The 21,264-nt window shown below is 44.8% G+C and overlaps 1 protein-coding gene across 5 annotated transcripts in view; it reads left to right on the top strand.

The window, feature by feature from the left end:
• TPCN1 (two pore segment channel 1) overlaps nt 1–21,264 on the top strand; it is a 44,961-nt gene that overhangs the window by 6,996 nt on the left and 16,701 nt on the right. For all 5 annotated transcript variants that reach the window (XM_053368184.1, XM_053368181.1, XM_053368185.1 and 2 more), the window contains exons 3-15: nt 6,941–7,065; nt 7,474–7,650; nt 8,994–9,107; nt 11,122–11,252; nt 11,951–12,039; nt 13,670–13,704; nt 14,111–14,169; nt 14,698–14,797; nt 15,774–15,890; nt 17,496–17,620; nt 18,472–18,520; nt 19,146–19,209; nt 20,788–20,832. In XM_053368184.1, the coding sequence (XP_053224159.1) occupies nt 6,941–7,065; nt 7,474–7,650; nt 8,994–9,107; nt 11,122–11,252; nt 11,951–12,039; nt 13,670–13,704; nt 14,111–14,169; nt 14,698–14,797; nt 15,774–15,890; nt 17,496–17,620; nt 18,472–18,520; nt 19,146–19,209; nt 20,788–20,832 (1,230 nt within the window). The remainder of the gene's footprint in view (nt 1–6,940; nt 7,066–7,473; nt 7,651–8,993; nt 9,108–11,121; nt 11,253–11,950; nt 12,040–13,669; nt 13,705–14,110; nt 14,170–14,697; nt 14,798–15,773; nt 15,891–17,495; nt 17,621–18,471; nt 18,521–19,145; nt 19,210–20,787; nt 20,833–21,264) is intronic.

Here is a 21,264-nt window from a genome sequence, read left to right as displayed (position 1 = left end):
TTTGGGTCTAATACTTGTGATGTATTAGGATTAAAAAATAATAATCATGTGGTACTTTTCTTTTTTAGCTTTGTTTACTAAATACAAGTAAAATAAACAATAAGCAATACTCTCCCCGATGCTTTTCAACATCTTTATACGCCCCCTCGCCCAGCTTGTCCGCAGTTTTGGGTTGGGCTGCCATCAGTATGCTGATGACACCCAACTCTATCTGTTGATGGTTGGCCATCCTGACTCGGCCCCAGACACACTGATCAGATGTTTGGAAGATGTGGCTGGATGGTTACGTGGGAGCTGGTTGAAGTTAAATCCTTCCAAGACAGAGGTCCTTTGGCTGGGTCGGGACGATATGGGATTGGGGGCCCATCTCTTGTGGGGGCGCAGTTAGTGCCAGTGCTGTCTATTAAGAATTTGGGTGTAATCTTCGACTCCTCCCTTTCCACGGAGGTGCAGATTGCAGTTATAACAAAGGTGGCATTTTTTCATCTCCACCAAGCTAAGCAGTTGGCTCCTTACCTCTGTCGCCCTGACCTAGCCACTGTGATCCACACGATGGTCACCTCTAGGCTTGATTATTGTAACTCACTCTACATGGGGCTGTCCTTGAGACTGACCCAGAAACTCCAGTGGGTGCAGAATGCTGCGGCGAGACTCCTTACGGGGTCCCTGCCATGGGAGCATATTCACCCAGTGCTTTACCAGTTGCACTGGCTCCCGGTGGAGTATAGGGGCAGGTTTAAAGTGCTGGTTTTGACCTTTAAAGTCCTATACGACCTAGGACCCTTGTTCCTACGGGACTGCCTCTCCTGGGATGTCCCACGGAGGACCTTACCATATAGCATATATTTCTAGTTACAGGTAGGTAGCCGTGTTGGTCTGTCATAGTCGAAACAAAATAAAAAAATTTCCTTCCAGTAGCACCTTAGAGACCAACTAAGTTTGTTATTGGTATGAGGTTTTGTGTGCATGCGCACGTATCTGAAGAAGTGTGCATGCACACAAAAGCTCATACCAATAACAAACTTAGTTGGTCTCTAAGGTGCTACTGGAAGGAATTTTTTTATTTTGTTTCGACATATAGCATATATTCAACACAAAAAACAGCGACAATTTGTTGTTGGCAAAGGACAGCTGGACGTATAAAGGGCCCCATTATCTTCAGTAGCTTAGGGCCTCATCAAACCTAAATCTGGCCCTGGTTGCACACATGGGGAGCCAACACCGAGGAGGCCCTGTTCCAATATGAATGGAGTGCAAGAGAGGAGGAGGAGAGGGAAGAGGAGGAAAGAAAGAGACATTCCAGGGACTAGCCTGGATTATCCCCCTCCTCGCTAACTTCCAAAAGGTACACCTAATATTAGCTTTCATTCAGACTTTCAGGTGGTTTTTAGAAGTATTCACCACACATGCAAACACGAAAGAGTGCGGCGTGGATTCTAAGTACAGAGGCTTCCCAAACTAATTTCATGTCCTTCCTGTTCAAAATGCAGTGTTCTGGCTCATAAGCTCGACTTGGAAGGAGCTTGCGCTTGGAACCCCTCAGGCACTGAAAGTGGAAGGATAAAAGAGAAGGCAGCAGCAATCAGCCACAGCTCTAACCACTGGACAGATGTTTCTGTTTGGTTTTTATACAATACTACGTATGGAACTGGGATGGGCAAAATGAGATTTCAAGGCAGGGGGGCTACCAGCAGCAGGATAAATCTTCTGCCTGCACCTCCTTGGGCAAAGGAGTTTCTTACGAGCGCCAGAGTGACTAAGGCAACTAAATCCAGCAGGACCATGTTTTGCTTTCATGCTGGCCAAACCCATTGTTTTTCTCTTTTTTAAAAAAAACAAATAAATCCAAAATGCCCTGAAAACTGACAAGAAGCAGAAACATGGCAATCAAACCTTGCCAAATGGATGCGTTCCCTGGGAGGCCATGAAAATCTAATCTCTGCTTGTTTCCCAGCCGTTGTTCCGCTCTGTGCGTCAAATGTTCCGAGTCAGCGTCGACGAGCGAAAAGCAGCCAGACGCAGTTAAAAAAACAAAACACGTTGTCATCTCAGAACTGCAGTTTGAATGTCTCCTAGTGCTTTGAAAACCTTTTATCGCCTCACAACCACCTGTTCCCACAACACGGAGCAGTTTAACGATAGCAGGCGTATATTAACATTTCTACCCGCCCATCCCTCAGTGCAAAACGGAAAAGGGGAAATTCCTTTTCTTTTCTTTTTTCAACTATAGCAATGGAATGCACTGAAGAATAGTGTTTTGAAAGCGCCCAAGACTTGCTGCCTCTGCACGCAAGGATCCTTTTCCATGTATTCTGGATAAAGTTCTCAAGGACAGCTGAATATTGATTTTGGTCTGTTGTATGAAAGCAACAGCCTATCTAGTCATACCAGTGTTAGAAACTCAGATATATAAGCTAAGGCACCAAATGGCTCCTGAAACCAAGGTTATGTTTGGTTGCCACTGGGGGGTGGGCAAGACAGCTCTAAAGTCTTATTTTCAAATGATTGACTGTGATTGATTTGCAGTTAAATATCTGGCTAGTTTAGATGGTAGACTTGAGCTAGGTTAGAACTTTGGAAACTCAAAGAAGAAAAGCTAGTTTATCCTGTCCACCTATCTATTGGCCTGTTATTCTAACCTCTTTTTTTCTTAATGGTGACACAGACCATTCATAATGTAGGGAGATTCTTCACAACTTTGAGCAGGGCAGTGAGGTGGGCTAAATGAAGACAAGCTACAACAATTAATGATAACTTTCTTCACTGCTCCTGCTCAGGCTGCACGGAAAAAGCATTTTGGGTTCCTGTGTGGAGAAGGGCTTTCTTTCACGCATTCACTTTGTACTGCATATTATAGTCTTACTTCATAGTCCTATAAATGCAACACATGTGCTGAATCACCAGGGAGTTTTCATCTTTTCCAAGAAGCGGGTGTGTAGAGTCTTAAGAGGCTTGCTATACTAGAATTTAAACTAGGCCGACAATAAATGAAATAAAAATAGACTTGCAAAGGAATCAAGTTGTCTGTACAGTGGTACCTTGGTTCTCAAACGCCTTGGTACTCAAACAACTTTGAATCCTAACACTGGAAACCTGGAAGTAAGTGTTCCAGTTTGCGAACTTTTTTCAGTGTTACGCTTCTGTTTTGAGTGTTACTCTGAGGTCTGTCTGTTTTTGCTATTTATTTTGCATTTCTGTTTTTGTGGCTCTTTTTTTGTTTTTTGTTTTTTGTGACTGTGTGGAACCCAGTTCAGCTACTGATTGATTGATTGATTGTGTGCCTGCAGTACATTGTTTATTGCTTTCATTTTATGAATCAATGGTCTCGTTAGATAGTAAAATTCATGTTAAATTGCTGTTTTAGGGGTTGTTTGTCTGGAACAGATTAATCCATTTTGCATTACTTTCTATGGGAAAGCGCGCCTTAGTTTTGGAATGCTTTGGTTTTGGAACAGACTTCTGGAACAGATTAAGTGTGAGAACCAAGGTACCATTCTAATTGCAAACATCCCCACAGAAAGATGTGCCTTGAAAGTGTACCGTTGTAGTTGACATAGATCTTCAGAGTGGTGATTGATTGAGTAAATGAGCCGGGAATTCCGTATAAACATCATCAGCATTTTAATGAATTTAAAAAGTAAAGGACCCCTGACAGTTAAGTCCAGTCGTGAACAACTCTGGGGTTGCGGCGCTCATCTTGCTTTACTGGCCAAGGGAGGTGGTGTTTGTCCGCAGACAGTTTTTCTGGGTCATGTGGCCAGCATGACCACGCCACTTCTGGCGAAACCAGAGCAGTGCACGGAAATGCCGTTTACCTTCCCGCCAGAGCGGTACCTATTTATCTACTTGCACTGGCATGCTTTCGAGCTGCTACGTTGACAGAAGCAGGGACCGAGTAACGGGAGCTTACCCCGTCGCGGGGACTGGAACCACTGACCTTCTGATCGGCAAGCCCAAGAGGCTCAGTGGTTTAGACCACATGAATTTAGGACAGAGCAAAAAACTGGGAGGTCTTGGATTAATGCCTCAAGAGATGCAAACTGTTTTAAAATATCTATAGCTACCTTTTTGGTGTCTGCCTCCCTGAAAGTTTAAATCCTGAAAGATGCCATGGGAGTTTTCCAAAATAAATCTCTGTGTTGTGGTTCTGTCAGCCAAACAACAGCTTTCAAACAGGTCGATCTGCTTCTGTCGTCTTGTCTTTCCTCTGTGTGTGTTCAGAAGAAGAAATCCTGACTCTGCAGTGCCGGAGACAAGCAAGCCTGTTGCATGATCTCTTTTTGACAGACCCGCCCAATCTTGGCCCATTTAATACAGGGTGGAGCGAGAGAGAGAGAGAGAGAGAGAGAAAGAGAATGTGTATGCTGGACAGAATCGATTGCATTTGGAAGACAGGAACTATTATATTTTCCCTTTGGCAATCGTTTCTGCATAGGTTTGAAGAATTCCTGCTTACTTTGGCCGCCAAATTCCGACAGCGAGCTACAAGTGCTCCCCATCTGTTTGCATGTATTTTCACTTGCTAGAAGAGTTGTACCACAATAACCATACCAAGTATTCAGCAAGGCTTGGTTCTCCTCATGGTTTTGTCTTTCCTGCTCCTCTTTGGCAACTGCTTGGGGCTTTTTTTTTTACAATCAAGTAGTGTTATGAAGGGACGTGGGTGGCGCTGTGGGTTAAACCACTGAGCTGAGCCTAGGACTTGCCGATCAGAAGGTCGGCGGTTCGCATCCCTGCGACGGGGTGAGCTCCCGTTGCTCTGTCCCAGCTCCTGCCAACCTAGCAGTTCAAAAGCACGTCAAAGTAGATAAATAGGTACTGCTCCAGTGGGAAGGTAAACACCGTTTCCGTGTGCTGCTCTGGTTTCACCAGAAATGGCTTGGTCATGCTGGCCACACGACCCGGAAGCTGTACGCCGGCTCCCTCGGCCAATAAAGCGAGATGAGCGCCGCAACCCCAGAGTCGATTACTACTGGACCTAATGGTCAGGGGTCCCTTTATCTTTACTAGTGTTATGGAATACCTAAGTTGATCAAATATTGTTTTGCCTATTAATAAAATGCAGTAGTCTTAACTGGGAGCAATGAGGTATCTGAAAGTCTCAAAACACAATTGGAAAAGGCTGGAGGTTTCTGTGCAGGGACTGAGAAAGAAGCAGTGCCCAGTGACATGATAATTTTGTCTTTGTCCTCCACCAATTACTCCATCTCGTGCTCCATCATATGGACGGTTTATTTTATTTTAGTATTCGAATTTATTGCACGGTCTACGTGGCTGGGCGCCGAGACCTAAATTGGGAACAGTGCGTGTAACGTTTTGTTTGAATCTCAAAGGCAGGGGTTTGTTCAGCCTGTTAGCCAGCTGAACATCGTGAGTTAGTAAACATTTGCTTTTCACTTCCTTTTTTATGACGGCATATGGAAGCTGTTCCTATCTAGAGGCCTGCCAGAACAGCTTCCAACGCTCAGATGAATGGAGATGCTTGCATCCCTCAACTATCATTCCACAGGCCTGGCGTAAGCGAGACAGCTGGCTTGGATGGACCTCTTGGGATAAGTCACAGGGGCGTGAAAGCAGCATTGCCATCTGTGCGACGGATCGTTCCGTGTTTCCTCGCAGCTTCTCTCTCTGTGTTCCACAAACTTTGCAAGGCTTTAGCTCGGGGGTGGGAAATTATTTTTTGTGTGTGGGGTGGATGTGGCCAGAGGCAAAAGTGGGCAGAAGAACGAGTGTAAATTTCACCTTTGTACGTTAGGCTGGTTTACACACACACACACACACACACACACACACACACACATTATTTATTATTTGTACCCCGCCCATCTGGCTGGGTTTCCCCAGCCACTCTGGGCGGCTTCCACAAAGACCAAAAATACACTAATATGTCATACATTAAAAGCTTCCCTGAACAGGGCTGCCTTAAGATGCCTTCTGAATGTCAGGTAGTTGTTTATCTCTTTGACATCTGATGGGAGGGCGTTCCACAGGGCGGGCGCCACTACCGAGAAGGCCCTCTGCCTGGTTCCCTGTAAATTTGCTTCTCGCAATGAGGGAACCGCCAGAAGGCCCTTGACACTGGACCTCAGCGTCCGGGCAGAACAATGGGGGTGGAGACGCTCCTTCAGGTATACTGGACCGAGGCTGTTTAGGGCTTTCCTCCATCCTGGCTAGCAAGCTGCATTGTCAGCATTCAAGGATGCAGGCTGGTGTCATTGTGGATGCCTTTATAAAAAGTGAGTGAATGACGATTGGCAATTCCACCTAATAATAATAATTTGCTTGCTTGCTTGCTGCCCATCTGACTGGGTTTCCCCAACCACTCTGGGCGGCTTCCATTAAATTATAAAACCACAATAAAGCCTCAGACATTAAAAACTTCCCTATACATGGCTGCCTTCAGATGTCTTCTAAAAGTAAAATATTTGTTTATCTCCTTGACATCGGACAGTAGGGCATTCCACAGGGCGGGTGCCACGACCGAGAAGGCCCTATGCCTGGTTCCCTGTAAATTTGCTTCTCATTGTGAGGGAACCGACCGAAGGCCCTCGGCGCTGGACCTCAGTGTCCGGGCTGAATGATGGGGGTGGAGAGCCAGTGTGGTGTAGTGGTTAAGAGCGGTAGTCTCGTAATCTGGGGAACCGGGTTTGCGTTTCCACTCCTCCACCTGCAGCTGCTGGGTGACCTTGGGCCAGTCACACTTCTCTGAAGTCTCTCAGCCCCACTCACCTCACAGAGTGTTTGTTGTGGGGGAGGAGAGGAAAGGAGATTCTCAGCCGCTTTGAGACTCCTTCGGGTAGTGATAAAGCGGGATATCAAATCCAAACTCTTCTTCTTCTTCTTCCTTTAGGTATACTGGGCCGAGGCCGTTTAAGCCCTGTTAGGCTTAAAGCGTGACAATAAAGAGACCTTTCCCTTCTCTTTCCCCCCTTTGACCCAGATGGAGGCAACTATGACTTGGTCACTGACACATCCAGCCCAGCCGCTGGGGACTGCCACCCTCGACGGAGCTGCGGAGGACAAAATTGGGAAATGAACTACCAGGAGTCGGCAATTTACCTCCAGGTGGGCCCTTTTCTTTGCATTAGCTGGCCGAGAAAGGAGAGGGTGTAAATTAAGATGGTGCATGGCTGACAAACTGAATTCCACCTTACAATTCCACCACCTATGATCAAAGGTGCCTTCTTTTCCTTTATATTTCCAGCATACATTTGAGCATGTTTTATACATAAAGGAAGTATTTTCTTTTATCTTCCAATGTTCAACTTCACGGGCTGCCTACAATTTCTAGCATTATGAGTTAAGGAGAAAAACTTTTTTTTTGTTCACTTCACAAAGTGGTCTGCCAAGACCCTCATGTGGTCCATGTGGAAGAAAGGTTATGGGAACTGCTGACTTACCTACTACATTGGGCTTGCTGTCTCTAGCGTATTTATGTGTGTGTGGATTTTGTTGATTAAAACCCTAAATCAGGAAGGAGAAAACAACGACAAATTCTTCACGCACCCCAAGGATGCCAAAGCGCTTTCTGCCTACCTCTTTGTACACAACCATCTCTTCTACCTAATGGAACTGACCACAGCACTGATGCTCCTGCTGCTCTCCCTCTGCGAGGCGCCTGCGGTCCCTATGCTTCGCCTCGGCATCTATGTAAGTATCTTAAGAATCAGGCGGAGGGAAAGGGCTTTAGCGGACGTGGGCAGGGAATTAAAGATTGGTTATGCAATGCAATTGACGGGCCAATGCAGCCACTGGTGGAATCTAGACTCACAAAAAAAAAAAATGTTGTGAAAATGCTTTTAAAAATCCCCACGTTTTGAAAAATATGTTGAATTTTGCCATAGCTCACCGTCGCCATCTAGTGTCACATTTGTGTAATGCACAAATGTTTTTATTTGCAGCTGTATAGCTGAGTCTGCTCTGTCTATCTTCGAACCATGTTTATTCGTAAAATTTGGGTGATATACAGGGGTACAGTGAAACTAAAGGGCCTTGTGTTCCCAGTGTTCCCAAATATTTAGCTCCGAAGCATAGAGAACAACTCCTTCTTGGTGTTCTTCCCACACATCTTCTCCAGAGCGACCCTAGGAGCCCATCCTCTGTGGCCAACTCACCTCCTTTCTAATTATTATCAGCCTCCCATCTGCCAACAGCTGCTGTTTGAATAAAAAATAATAATTGGCATGTTAAATGCAGGACAACATTTAACAACGATGCCCCACTCTCTGTGTGGCTCCCAGCATAATATAAAAACACAGTAATACATCAAACATTAAAAGCTTCCCAGTGCAGGGCTGTTTTCAGATGTCTTTGGAAAGCTATGTAGTTCTTTCCTTGATATCTGATGGGAGGGCGTTCCACAGGGTGGGTGCCACTACCAAGAAGGCCCTCTGCCTGGTTCCCTATAACTTCACTTCTCACAGTGAGGGAACCTCCAGAAGGCCCTCAGAGCTGGACCTCAGTGTCTGGGCTGAATGACGGGAGTAGAGATGCTCCTTCAAGTATACAGGGTTGCATTTAACATTGCATATACAATGGTACCTCGGGTTACATACGCTTCAGGTTACCAGTACATACACTTCAGGTTACAGACTCCACTAACCCAGAAATAGTACCTCGGGTTAAGAACTTTGCTTCAGGATGAGAACAGAAATCGCGCGGCGGTGGTACGGCAGCAGCGGGAGGCCCCATTAGCTAAAGTGGTGCTTCTGGTTAAGAACAGTTTCAGGTTAAGAACGGACCTCCGGAACGAATTAAGTACTTAACCCGAGGTACCACTGTAGTTTGGCCTTTTAAAAATGGAAAGGATAATTCACATTGCTAATATATATCCATGTTTTCCAGTTCTGGTGGTGGGGGTGGGGAAGAAGAACAGATTTCCGCAGAATGATGGATTTCTACTTGAGCACTAGGTTTTGACAAATTTAAATTGGTGAAACAAGAAAGCCATTTTGTTGAACTGATGTTGTTGTCCTTTGCCTGCCTGGTTACAGATCCACGCGACCTTGGAGCTGCTTGCCCTGACTGTCGTGGTGTTTGAGCTCTCTATGAAGATGAGATGGCTGGGCCTTCACACCTACATTCGACACAAAAGGACCATGGTCAAGGTAGACTGCTGGTAACCTTCTCGCCTAACTGATCTGCACCGTTGCAGGAACCAGAGTGCAACCCTCTGCAACATTTTATTTATTTTTTAACTCAAAAGCAAATCCCACCCTTCCCCCACTTTCTCTTTTAATTTAAATAATGTATCACCTTCTAAACCAGTACAGTGGTACCTTGGTTCTCAAACGCCTTGGTACTCAGACAACTTGGAACCCAAACATTGCAAACCCTCAAGTAAGTGTTCCGGTTTGCAAACCTTTTTTGGAAGCCAAACGTGCTCCGTTTTGAGTGTTCCGCTTCCGATTTGAGTGTTACGCTAAGGTCTGTCTGTTTTTGCTATTTATTTTGTGTTTTTGTTTTTGCGGCTTTTTTGTTTGGTTTCTGTGACTGTGTGGAACCCAGCTGAGCTACTGATTGATGGTGTGACTGCAGTACATTGTTTATTGCTTTCATTTTATGGATCAATGGTCTCGTTAGATAGTAAAATTCATGTTGAATGGCTGTTTTAGGGGTTGTTTTTAAAAGTCTGGAACGGATGAATCTGTTTTGCATTACTTTCTATGGGAAAGCACACCTTGGTTTTGGAACGGACTTCCGGAATGGATTAAGTTTGAGAACCAAGGTACCACTGTATCTCAGTTAAACATGAGAATAAGAAATACCTTTAAAACAAGACTAAAACCCCAACAGCGGTAAAGACCCATTCATCCAGCTTGAAAAGCCTGTTGGAACTAAAAATGTCTTCAACTGTTTCTGGAAAGTGCAGCTAATGGGAGCTTGTTGTATCTTGATAGGAATACTGTTCCTGTAGCCTGGATCTGTCAGTTGCTTCTGAGCCATGTGGTTTGGCAATTTGGGGAGGGGTGTGTGTGTGTGTGTGTGTGTGTGTGTGTGTTGGCAAGATGTCCCATGCCCCGTCCTTCTGAATCTTGGCTTATCTGAACTAGCCATTTGCATCTGCAGCTCTTTCTGTTCCTACTGATGTTGATGGGTTACTCTGCAGAGCAAAAGGTGGTTTCTGATTATGATTATCAGTTTTAGGTCCAGCCTTTTACTGTCATCTTTGGGGACTCTTTGTTATTGTGCATACCCACCCTCCCAAACAACTGCAACCTTACTTTTGGCCGATTATTTTCAATAGGTGCTACTTTTTTCTCTGGCTTTGTTTATTACTGGTTCAGAGGAACTTACACTGAGGCAGACCGTTGGTCCACCTAGCTCAAATGTTGTCTACACTGACAGGCAGCTGCTCTCCAGGTTTCCAGATAGGGAGTCTCTCCACAATGCCAGGGATCGAACCTTGAGACGCTGACCTTTCCGCAATTATGTTGGACCCTGCAGCCGTATATGTCCTAAAAAACTTTGGGCTAAAATTGTAAAAAAAGCTCAACAACTTTGGTTGGCCCTCAGGCATGTTCACTTCATCAAATCTGGCCCTCTTTTGAAAAAGTTTGGGCACCCCTGAGTGGGGTCTTTGTTGGACTTAGGTTTCAAAAGATGCCTTCAATGTACTTAGAGGAGAGAAACCTTGGAATAGCTCCTATGGAATGGAAATGCATTTATGAGTGTAATCAGGTTGAGAATATCACACACTATTTGTTGATTTGCCCACATATACGGTGCCCAGAGAATTTTTTTAATCTCCTATTCTTAATTGGTTCTCAGACCAATCCCGCCAGGAAGTGATAGTTGACCTCTTCGCTGATAAATATCCACAAATTATGCATCTGGTAGCCAAATTTTCTCTGGCAGCTAAGAAGCTTTGCTCCAGTTACGTTAATGCATTGTAATTCAAAAATTTTATGTCATAATTTTTTATGCCGTAGACTTTTGCTCTGTAGACGTTCTAGGTTATATGTGTGTTTTCAGAACCCACCCTATTCCTGCGATACTAATTTGTTTAAACCTTCCTACCCCCTGCTGAACTTTGACTTGTTATAGCCTAGCATGGGACCTGCTTGTGAAGGGCAGGTAATAAATTTTATTGCCACCATCTCTTGTCTTGTTTCCTTGCAGAGCTGTGTTCTGCTGCTGCAGTTTATAGAGGCAATTGTAGTGTTGGTGCGTCAGACATCCCATGTCAGGATCACGAGAGCCTTGCGATGCATCTTTCTGGTGGACTGCCGTTACTGTGGAGCTGTCAGAAGGTAATGGGCTGGCCAGCCTCCATTGAACTCTGTGTAGCACTCCTGGCCATAGCTGTCAACTTTTCCCTTTTCTTGCGAGGAATCCTATTCGGAATAAGGAAATTTCCCTTAAAAAAGGGGAAACGTTGACAGCTAGGGTTGGGCATAGAGATGGGAAGGCCTGGAAAAAACCCGGAAAAATGGGGGGGGGACAGGTTTCTCCCTGTTTTTTTCTGTCCCCCCCCCCATGCCTTTTTTCCCAGAAAAACTGAAAAAAAAATCAGTTTGATATAGTTTGAATATTCCAACCCCCCCCCCCATTTTTCTGGGGGAAAACGGCTTTGGAAAAAGAATGGGGGGGAGAACCTCCCCCCCCCCATTTTTCTGGTTTTTCTCCAGGTCTTCCCATATTCTGGTTTTCAGCTTCACAATATATCACCAGCTAAAAATTGCGATGTACCAATATTTCACGATGTCTGAAATAAGGATGGGGCTATGTTGAGGTGCAAAGGGAAAAACCAGGGGTCTTGCAGACATTGTTGAACTACAACTCCCACTATCCCTGTCTATTTGCTGTGCGGACTTGGGTTGATGAGTGTCAGAGTCCAACCACATCTGGAGGCACCCCACTGGCTGCCCTTGTCATACAAGCATTGGGAAGGAATATTAAGGAAGAACGTTTTCCTTTGAGACAACTGCTGATTCAACTTTCATTTCAGGAACCTACGGCAGATTTTCCAGTCTCTTCCTCCGTTCATTGACATCCTCCTGCTGCTGCTTTTCTTCATGGTCATATTTGCTATCCTTGGTGTGTACCTTTAAGAGTTATCTGTTCACGAGCAGTTTCGCCCTTGCAGACGCTTTCAGCAAAGAAGGCAGCACTGTGTCAGACAGGCACAGGCTGCCAAGCAAATAGCGTCTTTGCCAAGGTGAAAACAGGTTGGGGGATGGGGACAGAAGATGGTGTAAGAGGCTGAAGCTAAGGAGCTCAGGTCAGCAAACAGATAAGTGTTGCTTTAAAAAAAACATTCTAGAACAGTTAAACAGTCTAAAAACCATTACCTTAAAAAGCATCTAAAATCAGTTTCAGATAAAAATATTATAAAAGCAATTACAGTGGTACCTTGGGTTAAGTACTTAATTCGTTCCAGAGGTCTGTTCTTAACCTGAAACTGTTCTTAACCTGAAGCACCACTTTAGCTAATGGGGCCTCCTGCTGCCGCTGCACCGCCAGAGCATGATTTCTGTTCTAATTCTGAAGCAAAGTTCTTAACCTGAGGTACTATTTCTGGGTTAGCGGAGTCTGTAACCTGAAGCGTATGTAACCTGAAGCGTATGTAACCCGAGGTACCACTGTACAGTTAAAAGCAGGCTTCCATCCAACGATTTCAGGGTGGCCAGCAGCGGTATTCTTGAGCCACCAAATGCCTGGGTAAACAGGCGTGTTTTCAAATTCCTCCTGAAGGTTAGTAATGATGGAGATGTGGGAATGTTCAGGATGGCAGGAGAGGATGTATTGTTTATTAATATCCTTCCTAACTTGCACTAGCAAGTTCCTTTATGTAGCATAGTTACATCCCCCTTTTTACATGCACAGCAGATAACTGGTTCCAGGCTCGTGTGAGCCGCTCACTATTACACCATTCAGTCTGTCTCAGATTGAATTGTATGTTCCTGGTAAGTTCCCCTGAATCCCTCTTAAAAGAATAGAGACGCGACAATCTCATTCAAAGTCAGTTAAAGAAGTTTACTCACATCAGTTCACAGTTGGATCCCTGAAGGCAGACTTAGTTACAAATATGTATATATCTACCTCATATGGGGGATTAATCCCAGTGCTTCTGCTAGCTGAGAGCTAGCAGAGCAGTCCTAGCTAGAAGCTGGTCAAACGAAGAAGGAAGTCAAAAAGAGAGAGATGTGCTGCATGACTTGTCCTTTTGTTACCTGGACAGGTTATGTCACACCCACCTTCTATCACATGCAACAGGAAGGATGCTCCAGTCCAGGAGGAACAGGAAGTTTCAACTGGCTGGACCAAACATTCCCTCGCATGTCTTCTCTAGCATTACCAGGAATGTTGTACTTGACTGCCTCTCATGGATCACATCCCACAGGAGACAGGGCACCTCCCTGAGAAGGGCATTCCACAAGCCAAGGAACCCTGTCATGGGCCTGCATGGGAAATAGATTCCACAAAGTGTGTGCTGATTGGCAAGGACTCTCCTATTGTCGGCCAGAACCAACCGGGCCGCCCCTGGTGGGTGGCACCGCTAACAAGGTGTCAAAATAAACTTAATGCAGGCCAGCTAGATAAGACTCATGAAAGTGATGGTGCAACATTGCTTCTACTTGCCAGCTGGTTGAATGTCCCATTTATGCCTTTATCATTTTGATGCTTATTTTTTCTCTCTCTCTCTCTTCTCCCCCTTTTTCCCTAGGCTTTCATTTGTTCTCTCCTAACAAGTCTGATCCTGTAAGTAAAGCATCAATTCATGGGCTCTTGAAGGTTTGATCTTTGGGGTTTTTTTGCAAAGCATGACGGGCGCATGTCAATTGGCAACTGTCTGCAACTCTTGGCTTCAGCCTCCATGGATGGGGAAGGGCAGGGTTGCCATCCTGCCTGAAACTAGGTGGCAGCAGCTGTCCCTTTTGCGGCCAGAGGGTCTTCTAATTAGGGAAGGAAGCTCTCGCTGCTGCTCTTGCATTTTTGTAGGGGACTTCCCTGCAGTTTGTATTGGAAACAAACTCCATGGGGATTATTATAAACACAGCCTCTAAGGGAGCCCTTGGAAGCAATGTCTTGTTTTATGATTCAGGACATGTTGTGCGACAACAATCAGCGGTAGTTCCATCATCTCATAGATGTTCTTCTTCTGCAGTATTTCAGCACCTTAGAGAACAGCCTTGTGAATCTTTTCGTTCTACTGACTACAGCGAAGTAAGTTGCTTGAGCTTGTCACATGTTATTTAAAGTCACATGTTATTTAAAGCACATGACTAACAGTTGTGGCTCGCCCCCCCAAAAGAATCCTGGGACCTGAACATTCTTTTAAAGCCATCCAAGTCAGTGACTATCAGTCACCTCCTGTGGCAGTGAGTTCCATAGTTTAACTTTGCACTGCCGTGAATCTCCCAGCAAACGATTCCCAAGTCACGCATGCTTGGGAATAAGCTCCATCAAAATAAGTCCTTTCTTTTATCCAACCTGAATCTTCCAATGCTCAGTTTTATTGAGTCCACGAGTTCTAACATTATGAGAGAGGGAGAAAAACTTTTCTCTTCCCACTTTCTTCATGCTGTATATAATCTTAACAAACTTCTGTCGTGTCACCTCTTACTTGCCTGCTCTCTAAACTAAAGGGGTTGTTTGTTAAGTGTGCTGGGAATTGTAGCTCTGCGAGGGAACAAGCTATACCTTCCATGACTTACTGTGAATAAACTAGATTATCTCTCTTTTGGGTTGCAGTTTCCCAGATGTGATGATGCCCTCTTATGCCAGAAGCTCCTGGTCCTGTGTCTTTTTTATCGTGTATCTTTCCATTGAGCTGTACTTCATTATGAATTTGGTAAGTCCATCTTCTCTGTCCATCACCGTTGAGCTTCTAGTTGGCCACTCTCTTCAGAACAGGGTGAGGGACATTTTGGCCCATCACAGGTTGCTGAACTACAATTCCCATCTGTGCCTCCCCCACACCAAGAATGGCTAATGGTCAGGCATGATGGGTGTTGTAGTTCAGCAGCTTCTGGAGGGCCAAAGGCTCACCACACCTCCTTTAGAACAACTGTTCTTTCCAGACTTGCCGTGATTTCTTGGTGCTTAATTGCAAAAGTCGGGGGCAGCCTTTGATCTTTGGAATAGCTGCAACTTCCAAAGGGGAGCTGTGTTCATCTGCAGAAGTGAAAATGGGGGTGTTTTGTAGCATCATAAAGATGAGCACACTTCGTTTGGCCTATGCTTTTGACTAGATTCACTTCCAAGTATATAGGCCATGAGGGGTTATGATGCTGTAATGAATTTGCAGGCCTTGTATAGTGCCACAAGACTCTTTGTCATATAGCTACTCCTGGATTTTTGTTTTATGGATAGGGCCCATTTCCTCATTTTTTGATACTTTTTATTTCCTGCAAATATTCCAGCAAAGTCTGTCATCAGACACTGCTTATTTTTGAACTGTTATGATTTACCAGGTGCCCTCATAATCCAGCATGCTTTCCTTCCTTCCTTCCTTCCTTCCTTCCTTCCTTCCTTCCTTCCTGGGATAACGGTGGCTTTCCATCATGGAGCTTCTCTGGGAGGTTCCCCTTCAAGTATTCTTCAGCCACCCAATTGCCTGATTTGATTTTTTTTAAAAAAATCATTGATTTCTATCCACCCTGCTCAAAGTGCTTCCTGTTCTGTTGATCAATGACTCGTTGCTGATTAATGGGGGAAAGTTCCTTCTTAGGGTGCTCTTTCCATCACATTCTGGTGCTGTGTAGAACTTGACAGCTGCCAGGTGCAGACTGTAGTTAGACTTCTCCTCCCGCCCCCCGTTTGTTTAGCTACTCGCCGTTGTGTTTGATACTTTCAATGATATTGAAAAGAAGAAGTTCAGATCACTGCTGCTTCACAAGCGCACAGCCATACAACACGCCTACCAACTGCTTGTCAGCAAACAGGTATGTGGTTCTCTGCATGTTTGCACGTGTGTGCATGTGAACGAGGTAACCATTCTTTGTCTGTGGCAGTCAGCCCTCTTGCTAAGTACCACTGCTCTTATAAGCTTTGAGTGTTCCAGGAATCTGGTGCTTTCAGTGGATCTGAAGCTCCAGGGTCCTCATGGATCTCAATATATACCGAAGGGTATATTTTACCCTGCTGATGATGCTCATCAACTGATAAGGCTGGCATCAAGGCAATATAATCAATAAAAACAGTCAATAAAAGATAAAATCAGAGCAGTTTTAGAAAGTGTCGTTACAGCCAAGATTACTAAAAAAATGTTTTTTTAATCCATCGCAGAAAAATCTACATTAAAATCCTGGCCTTCGAAAATAAAAAAGGTTGTCACATTGTGCAGCAAATGGGGGGGGGGACTTATTAGAAAACATGCAGGTGAATGTTCTGTTGATAGAAAAACTGTTGTAACTGGCATATCAGTTGTGTTGCCAAAATATACAAACAGCCATTGGATTTCTTGCTAGATTTGGTCTCTTCATGTGCACTTCTGTTGAGCGCCTGATAATGTTCCACTTCATTTATACTTAAAAAAGAGAGAAAGAGCACTTATTTATTTAGCTTTTATAAGCATTCAAACAGTAAGCGTAACAGATCAGTCTGATAGGCAATTACAAGAAATCAGTATCATTGATATATGCACAGGGTCATTACAGTAAGGTAGCACAAGGAACTACGTATTTAGATCTGGGAACGAAATAGAAGATAATATGTTTAACCCAAAAGCTCCCTTTATGTTTGATAAACAGTGTCTTTTATCGTTGGTCTCAATTGCACACACAGTCCTTCGTGAGCAGAGTGTTTAGGTGTGTGCCTTTCTATCGTGATGTCTTTGACTTGTTAGATGCTGTGGAATGATGGGAGGAACCAGCTGGGGAAAGAAGACTCAGAGCCAGGGGGTTGGTGGTGGGACAACGATGAGTGGTCAGAGGGAGAAGAGAGAGCAGACAGGGAGGAGGAGGAGATGTCGGACACTGAAGAGGCAACAGGGTTTAGTGAGCAGGAAGAGTCTGTGGCAGAGAGCAATCCAGAATCAGAGGCAGAAGAGGAGGCTGGAGAGGAGGGAGGCCAAGGAAGGCTGCTGGAGAAGCCAGGGAGTCTCTCCTTCCTGCTCTTCCCTGGTCTCCCAGAACCAAAAGAGGTATGAAGAGGGTGGAGCAAAGACAGGCTAGACTAAGGAGCCTCAGATTGCTAGGGAAGGAACTGGGGGAAGAGGAGACTTTAGAAGCACTGAGAAGGCAGGGACATTCAGCCCTTGCAACTGCCTCATTGGGGCAAGAGCCACTGGGAAGGTTTGCTGTGCTCAATAGGCCTAGCTCCCTGAGCTGCCTTGTTTCTTTGAATAAAGTTAACTTCACTGAAGATGTGCAAGTCCTTGCAGACTTGCTCCTGGCAACTGCTCCTATTGCCCGACCTGATTCTGAACACGGAGGGCATGTTGACTTGCACATATTAGCCTCCAGTTTCTTTCCCTGGCTGTAAAAAGAAGGCAGATTGAGAAGTTTTTGTGGGCAACTCACTTAGGGAAATCCTTTTCTCCCTTCTAGAGACCCTCTGGAATCTCCTTCAAGCAGTTTGATGGGCTGATGCGGTTTTATAAACCTCGGATGAGCGCTCGAGACCGTTACCTTACCTTCAAAGCACTGAATCAAAGCAATACCCCTTTAGTCAGGTGGGGACCCCTCTATTTGTGTCGGGTGGTAGGGGTGGGGCAAAGGGGTGGGGGTTAACTGAGAAGAGAAATGGATTCCATGAAGAATTAAAAGAGCATCAAACACCCCTAATTCTGAAACAAAGGATGGTGTTCAACTAAGCTTTACTTGGCCTGGTGGCAAATCGGCAACGAGTTCAGGTTTCTGAGCAGTAATGTTAATATGCAGATGGCCTATGCGATTACACAGTAGAAGCTTTCATTGAGGTAGGGTAGAACCTGGTTTTTGCAAAGTCTTAATGAAAACTTGAGGGAGCTTCAGCCAAGAACTCTCAGGTCTTTGGACTGGATAACTTAGTGAATAAATAGTAGTAATAATAATAATAATAATAATAATAATAATAATAATACCCATCTAACTGGGTTGCCCAAGCCACTCTAGGCAGCTCCCAACAAAATATTAAAAACACAATAAAACCTCAAACATTAAAAACTTCCCGGTACAGGGCTGCCTTCAGATGTCTTCTTAAAATCACATAGTTGTTTATCTGTTTCAGATAAACGACAACAAATGGAAGGGCGTTGTACAGGGTGGGTGCCGCTACTGAGAAGGCCCTCTGCCTGGTTTCCTGAATTTTCACCTCTCTCAGTGAGGGAATCGGCAGAAGGCCGTAGGTGCTGGATCTTTGTCCAGGCTGGATGATGGGGGTGGAGATGCTCCTTCAGGTATACTGGGCAGAGGCCATTTAGGGCTTTAAAGGTCAGCACCAACACTTTGACTTGTGCTCGGAGACGTACTGCAATGTGATTTCACATGAGCGATGCCCTGATTGTAAAATCCAACTCTTACGGAGGTCAATCTTCTCTTTCAGTCTAAAGGATATGTACAATTTCTATGAAGTTGTTGGTTTAAAATGGAAGGTAAGTATTGTTGTTGTTGTTTATGAATGTGGGGTAGCTAAGGATGGGAGAGACATTCTATTCAGTTCACATTTGAAGGTGAAACCTACTGTAATTGAACATCCTGAAACCATATGCAAATCGAAACACAGCCATCCTTTGAAATTCACACTTCTCTGAATTTCACAGTGCCGAGTAAAACGTGTACAAAAACCCATATACCAGGGTGAGGTGTCCACTGAAAATAGCACACAAAATGCATGGTATTAAAAGAAATTGCTTTGCAAAAACTTGTACACGAGGCAAAAATCGCATGCAAACATATATTTTACGGAGAAATTAACACCAAATTGCTGGTGAATTTTCATGAGGACTTAAAAAAACCTGTTGCAGACTGATGTGGAAATGAGGAGAGCTGAAAAATGAGGAACCGAGAGAGACAGAAATTGACAGATTTGCCCAATCTTAGGAAAGGGGAAGGATGAGGGCATTGATTTATATACTGTCAAAGAAGAGTTGTGTTGGTGGAGATAGCGGAAACTCCTTGTGCAGTTTTGTTTTAGCTCTTGTTACTGCCAGTAATGCTACAGTGTGGAAACCAAGACATCTTAAATAAAGGCTGTTCTGTGGGCTGTTCCATTTCCAGGCTAAAAGGAACCGGGAACATTGGTTTGATGATCTTCCACGGACAGCGTTCCTTATTTTTAAAGGTAAAGGCCTGGAGTTTCAGAGCCGATGCAGCTGGAGGCCCTAGCGTGGTTAGAGTCTTGGACTAGGACCTGGGCCTCAAACCCCCACTCAGCCATGTTGAAATGGGCGACCTTGGCCTAGCCTCTCGCTCTCCGCCTAACCTACCTCACAAGGTTGTTGTGAGGACAAAAAAGAGGAGGGGGGAGAACTATGTACACCGCCTTGAGCACCTTGGAGGAAATGCAGAGAGTTAAAAATGTAATAAATAAAGAAATTTCCAAAGACAAGGCCCCCTCCCTGTGGCTTCTTAGGAGCTGCCTTCTCATCCTACGTGGGAAGAGGAACTGGCAGGAGTGAGTTCAAACTAATAATAATAATAATAATAATAATAATAATAATAATAATAAATTTATTATACCCCACCCATCTGGCTGGGTTTCCCCAGCCACTCTGGGCGGCTTCCAACAAGAGATTAAAAATACATTAAAATATCAGTCATTAAAAACTTCCCTATCAGGGCTGCCTTCAGACGTCTTCTACACGTCAGATAGTTGTTTATTTCCTCGGGAGGGCGTTCCACAGGGCGGGCGCCACTACCGAGAAGGCCCTTTGCCTGGTTCCCTGTAACTTCGCTTTTTGCAGTGAGGGAACCGCCAGAAGGCGCTGGACCTCAGTGTCCGGGCTGAACGGTGGGGGTGTGGACACTCCTTCAGGTATACAGGGCTGAGGCTGTTTAGGGCTTTAAAGGTGAGCACCAACATTTTGAATTGTGCTCTGAAACGTACTGGGAGCCAATGTAGGTCTTACAGGACTGGTGTTATATGGTCTCAGTAGCCGGTCCCAGTCACCAGTCTAGCTGCTGCATTCTGGATTAGTTGTAGTTTCCGGGTCACCTTCAAAGTTAGCCTCACATAGAGTGCATTGCAGTAGTCCAAGCGGGAGATAACTAGAGCATGCACCACTCTGGCGAGACAGTCTGCAGGCAGATAGGGTCTCAGCCTGCGTACCAGATGGAGCTGGTAGACAGCTGTCCTGGACACAGAATGGACCTGTGCCTCCATGGACAGCTGTGAGTCCAAAATGACTCCCAGGCTGCATATCTGGTCCTTCAGGGGCACAGTTGCCCCATTCAGGACCAAGATGGATTCACATCCCAATTGTGTGTCAGTACAGGTGTTTTCCTCACCCAGCAATTAGCTCCCAAGTCTTTGTATTATTGCACTGCTTAGTGGGTTCCTGGATGCAGCCCCAAAATGTCATAAGGATAAGCTCTAAGCCTTTTTGAATGTTCACTTCATCTTGAGATGGTTTATGCCAGGCTTTCCCAAACTTGGGTCTCCAGCTGTCGTTGGACTACAACTCCCATCATCCCTAGCTGGCAGGACCAGTGGTCCGGGATGATGGGAACTGTGGTTCAAAAACAGCTGGAGACACAAGTTTGGGAAGCGCTTGCAGGTACAATAGATTTAGCAGCGCTGCAGACTAAGGTTGTTGTTTTTTAAACCGTATGTATGTATGGAAAGTCGTAGTGGGAAGGAAGGATCTGAAATCAGGATTCTAAACATGTTTTCCCCTTAACACGTTCCTTCTTTCAACAGGCATTAATATACTTGTGAATTCCCGGGCCTTCCAGTATGCCATGTGTAAGTCTGATCCAAACTCTTAATTTCACCCCATTAGCTGCCCAGAAACGGGGTGTTCTCCAAGAAAATTAAATATCCTAAACCTGCAGTAGCTTGTGGAGCTATGTCCTTCAGGTACCATTAAGGGGTGTGGGCATGGGAATGCAATAAAATACAATTTATAAGAAATAAGATGGAATTAAAAATCGTACAGCGTCTAGCACAGTGCATTACCATTGCTATGACAGGGATAAAAATCACAAAGGTATCTGTCAAGGCCCTCATAAATTTTCAAGTGGCCCATGGAGGAAAATAGTTTGGGAACTATTGCTCCAGAGCTCAATAGGGCTGGTGAGAATCAGCTCGGCAAGTAGAAGATCAGTAGAAGATCTTTTAAGAACTGGTGCCTGACTGTGCTTATTTTAAAAATTTATTAAACACCTGTTGTCAAAT

Source organism: Podarcis raffonei, chromosome 16, assembly GCF_027172205.1.
Source record: "Podarcis raffonei isolate rPodRaf1 chromosome 16, rPodRaf1.pri, whole genome shotgun sequence".
In the NCBI taxonomy this organism is placed as follows: domain Eukaryota; kingdom Metazoa; phylum Chordata; class Lepidosauria; order Squamata; family Lacertidae; genus Podarcis; species Podarcis raffonei.
This window is presented reverse-complemented; position numbering and strand designations above follow the sequence as displayed.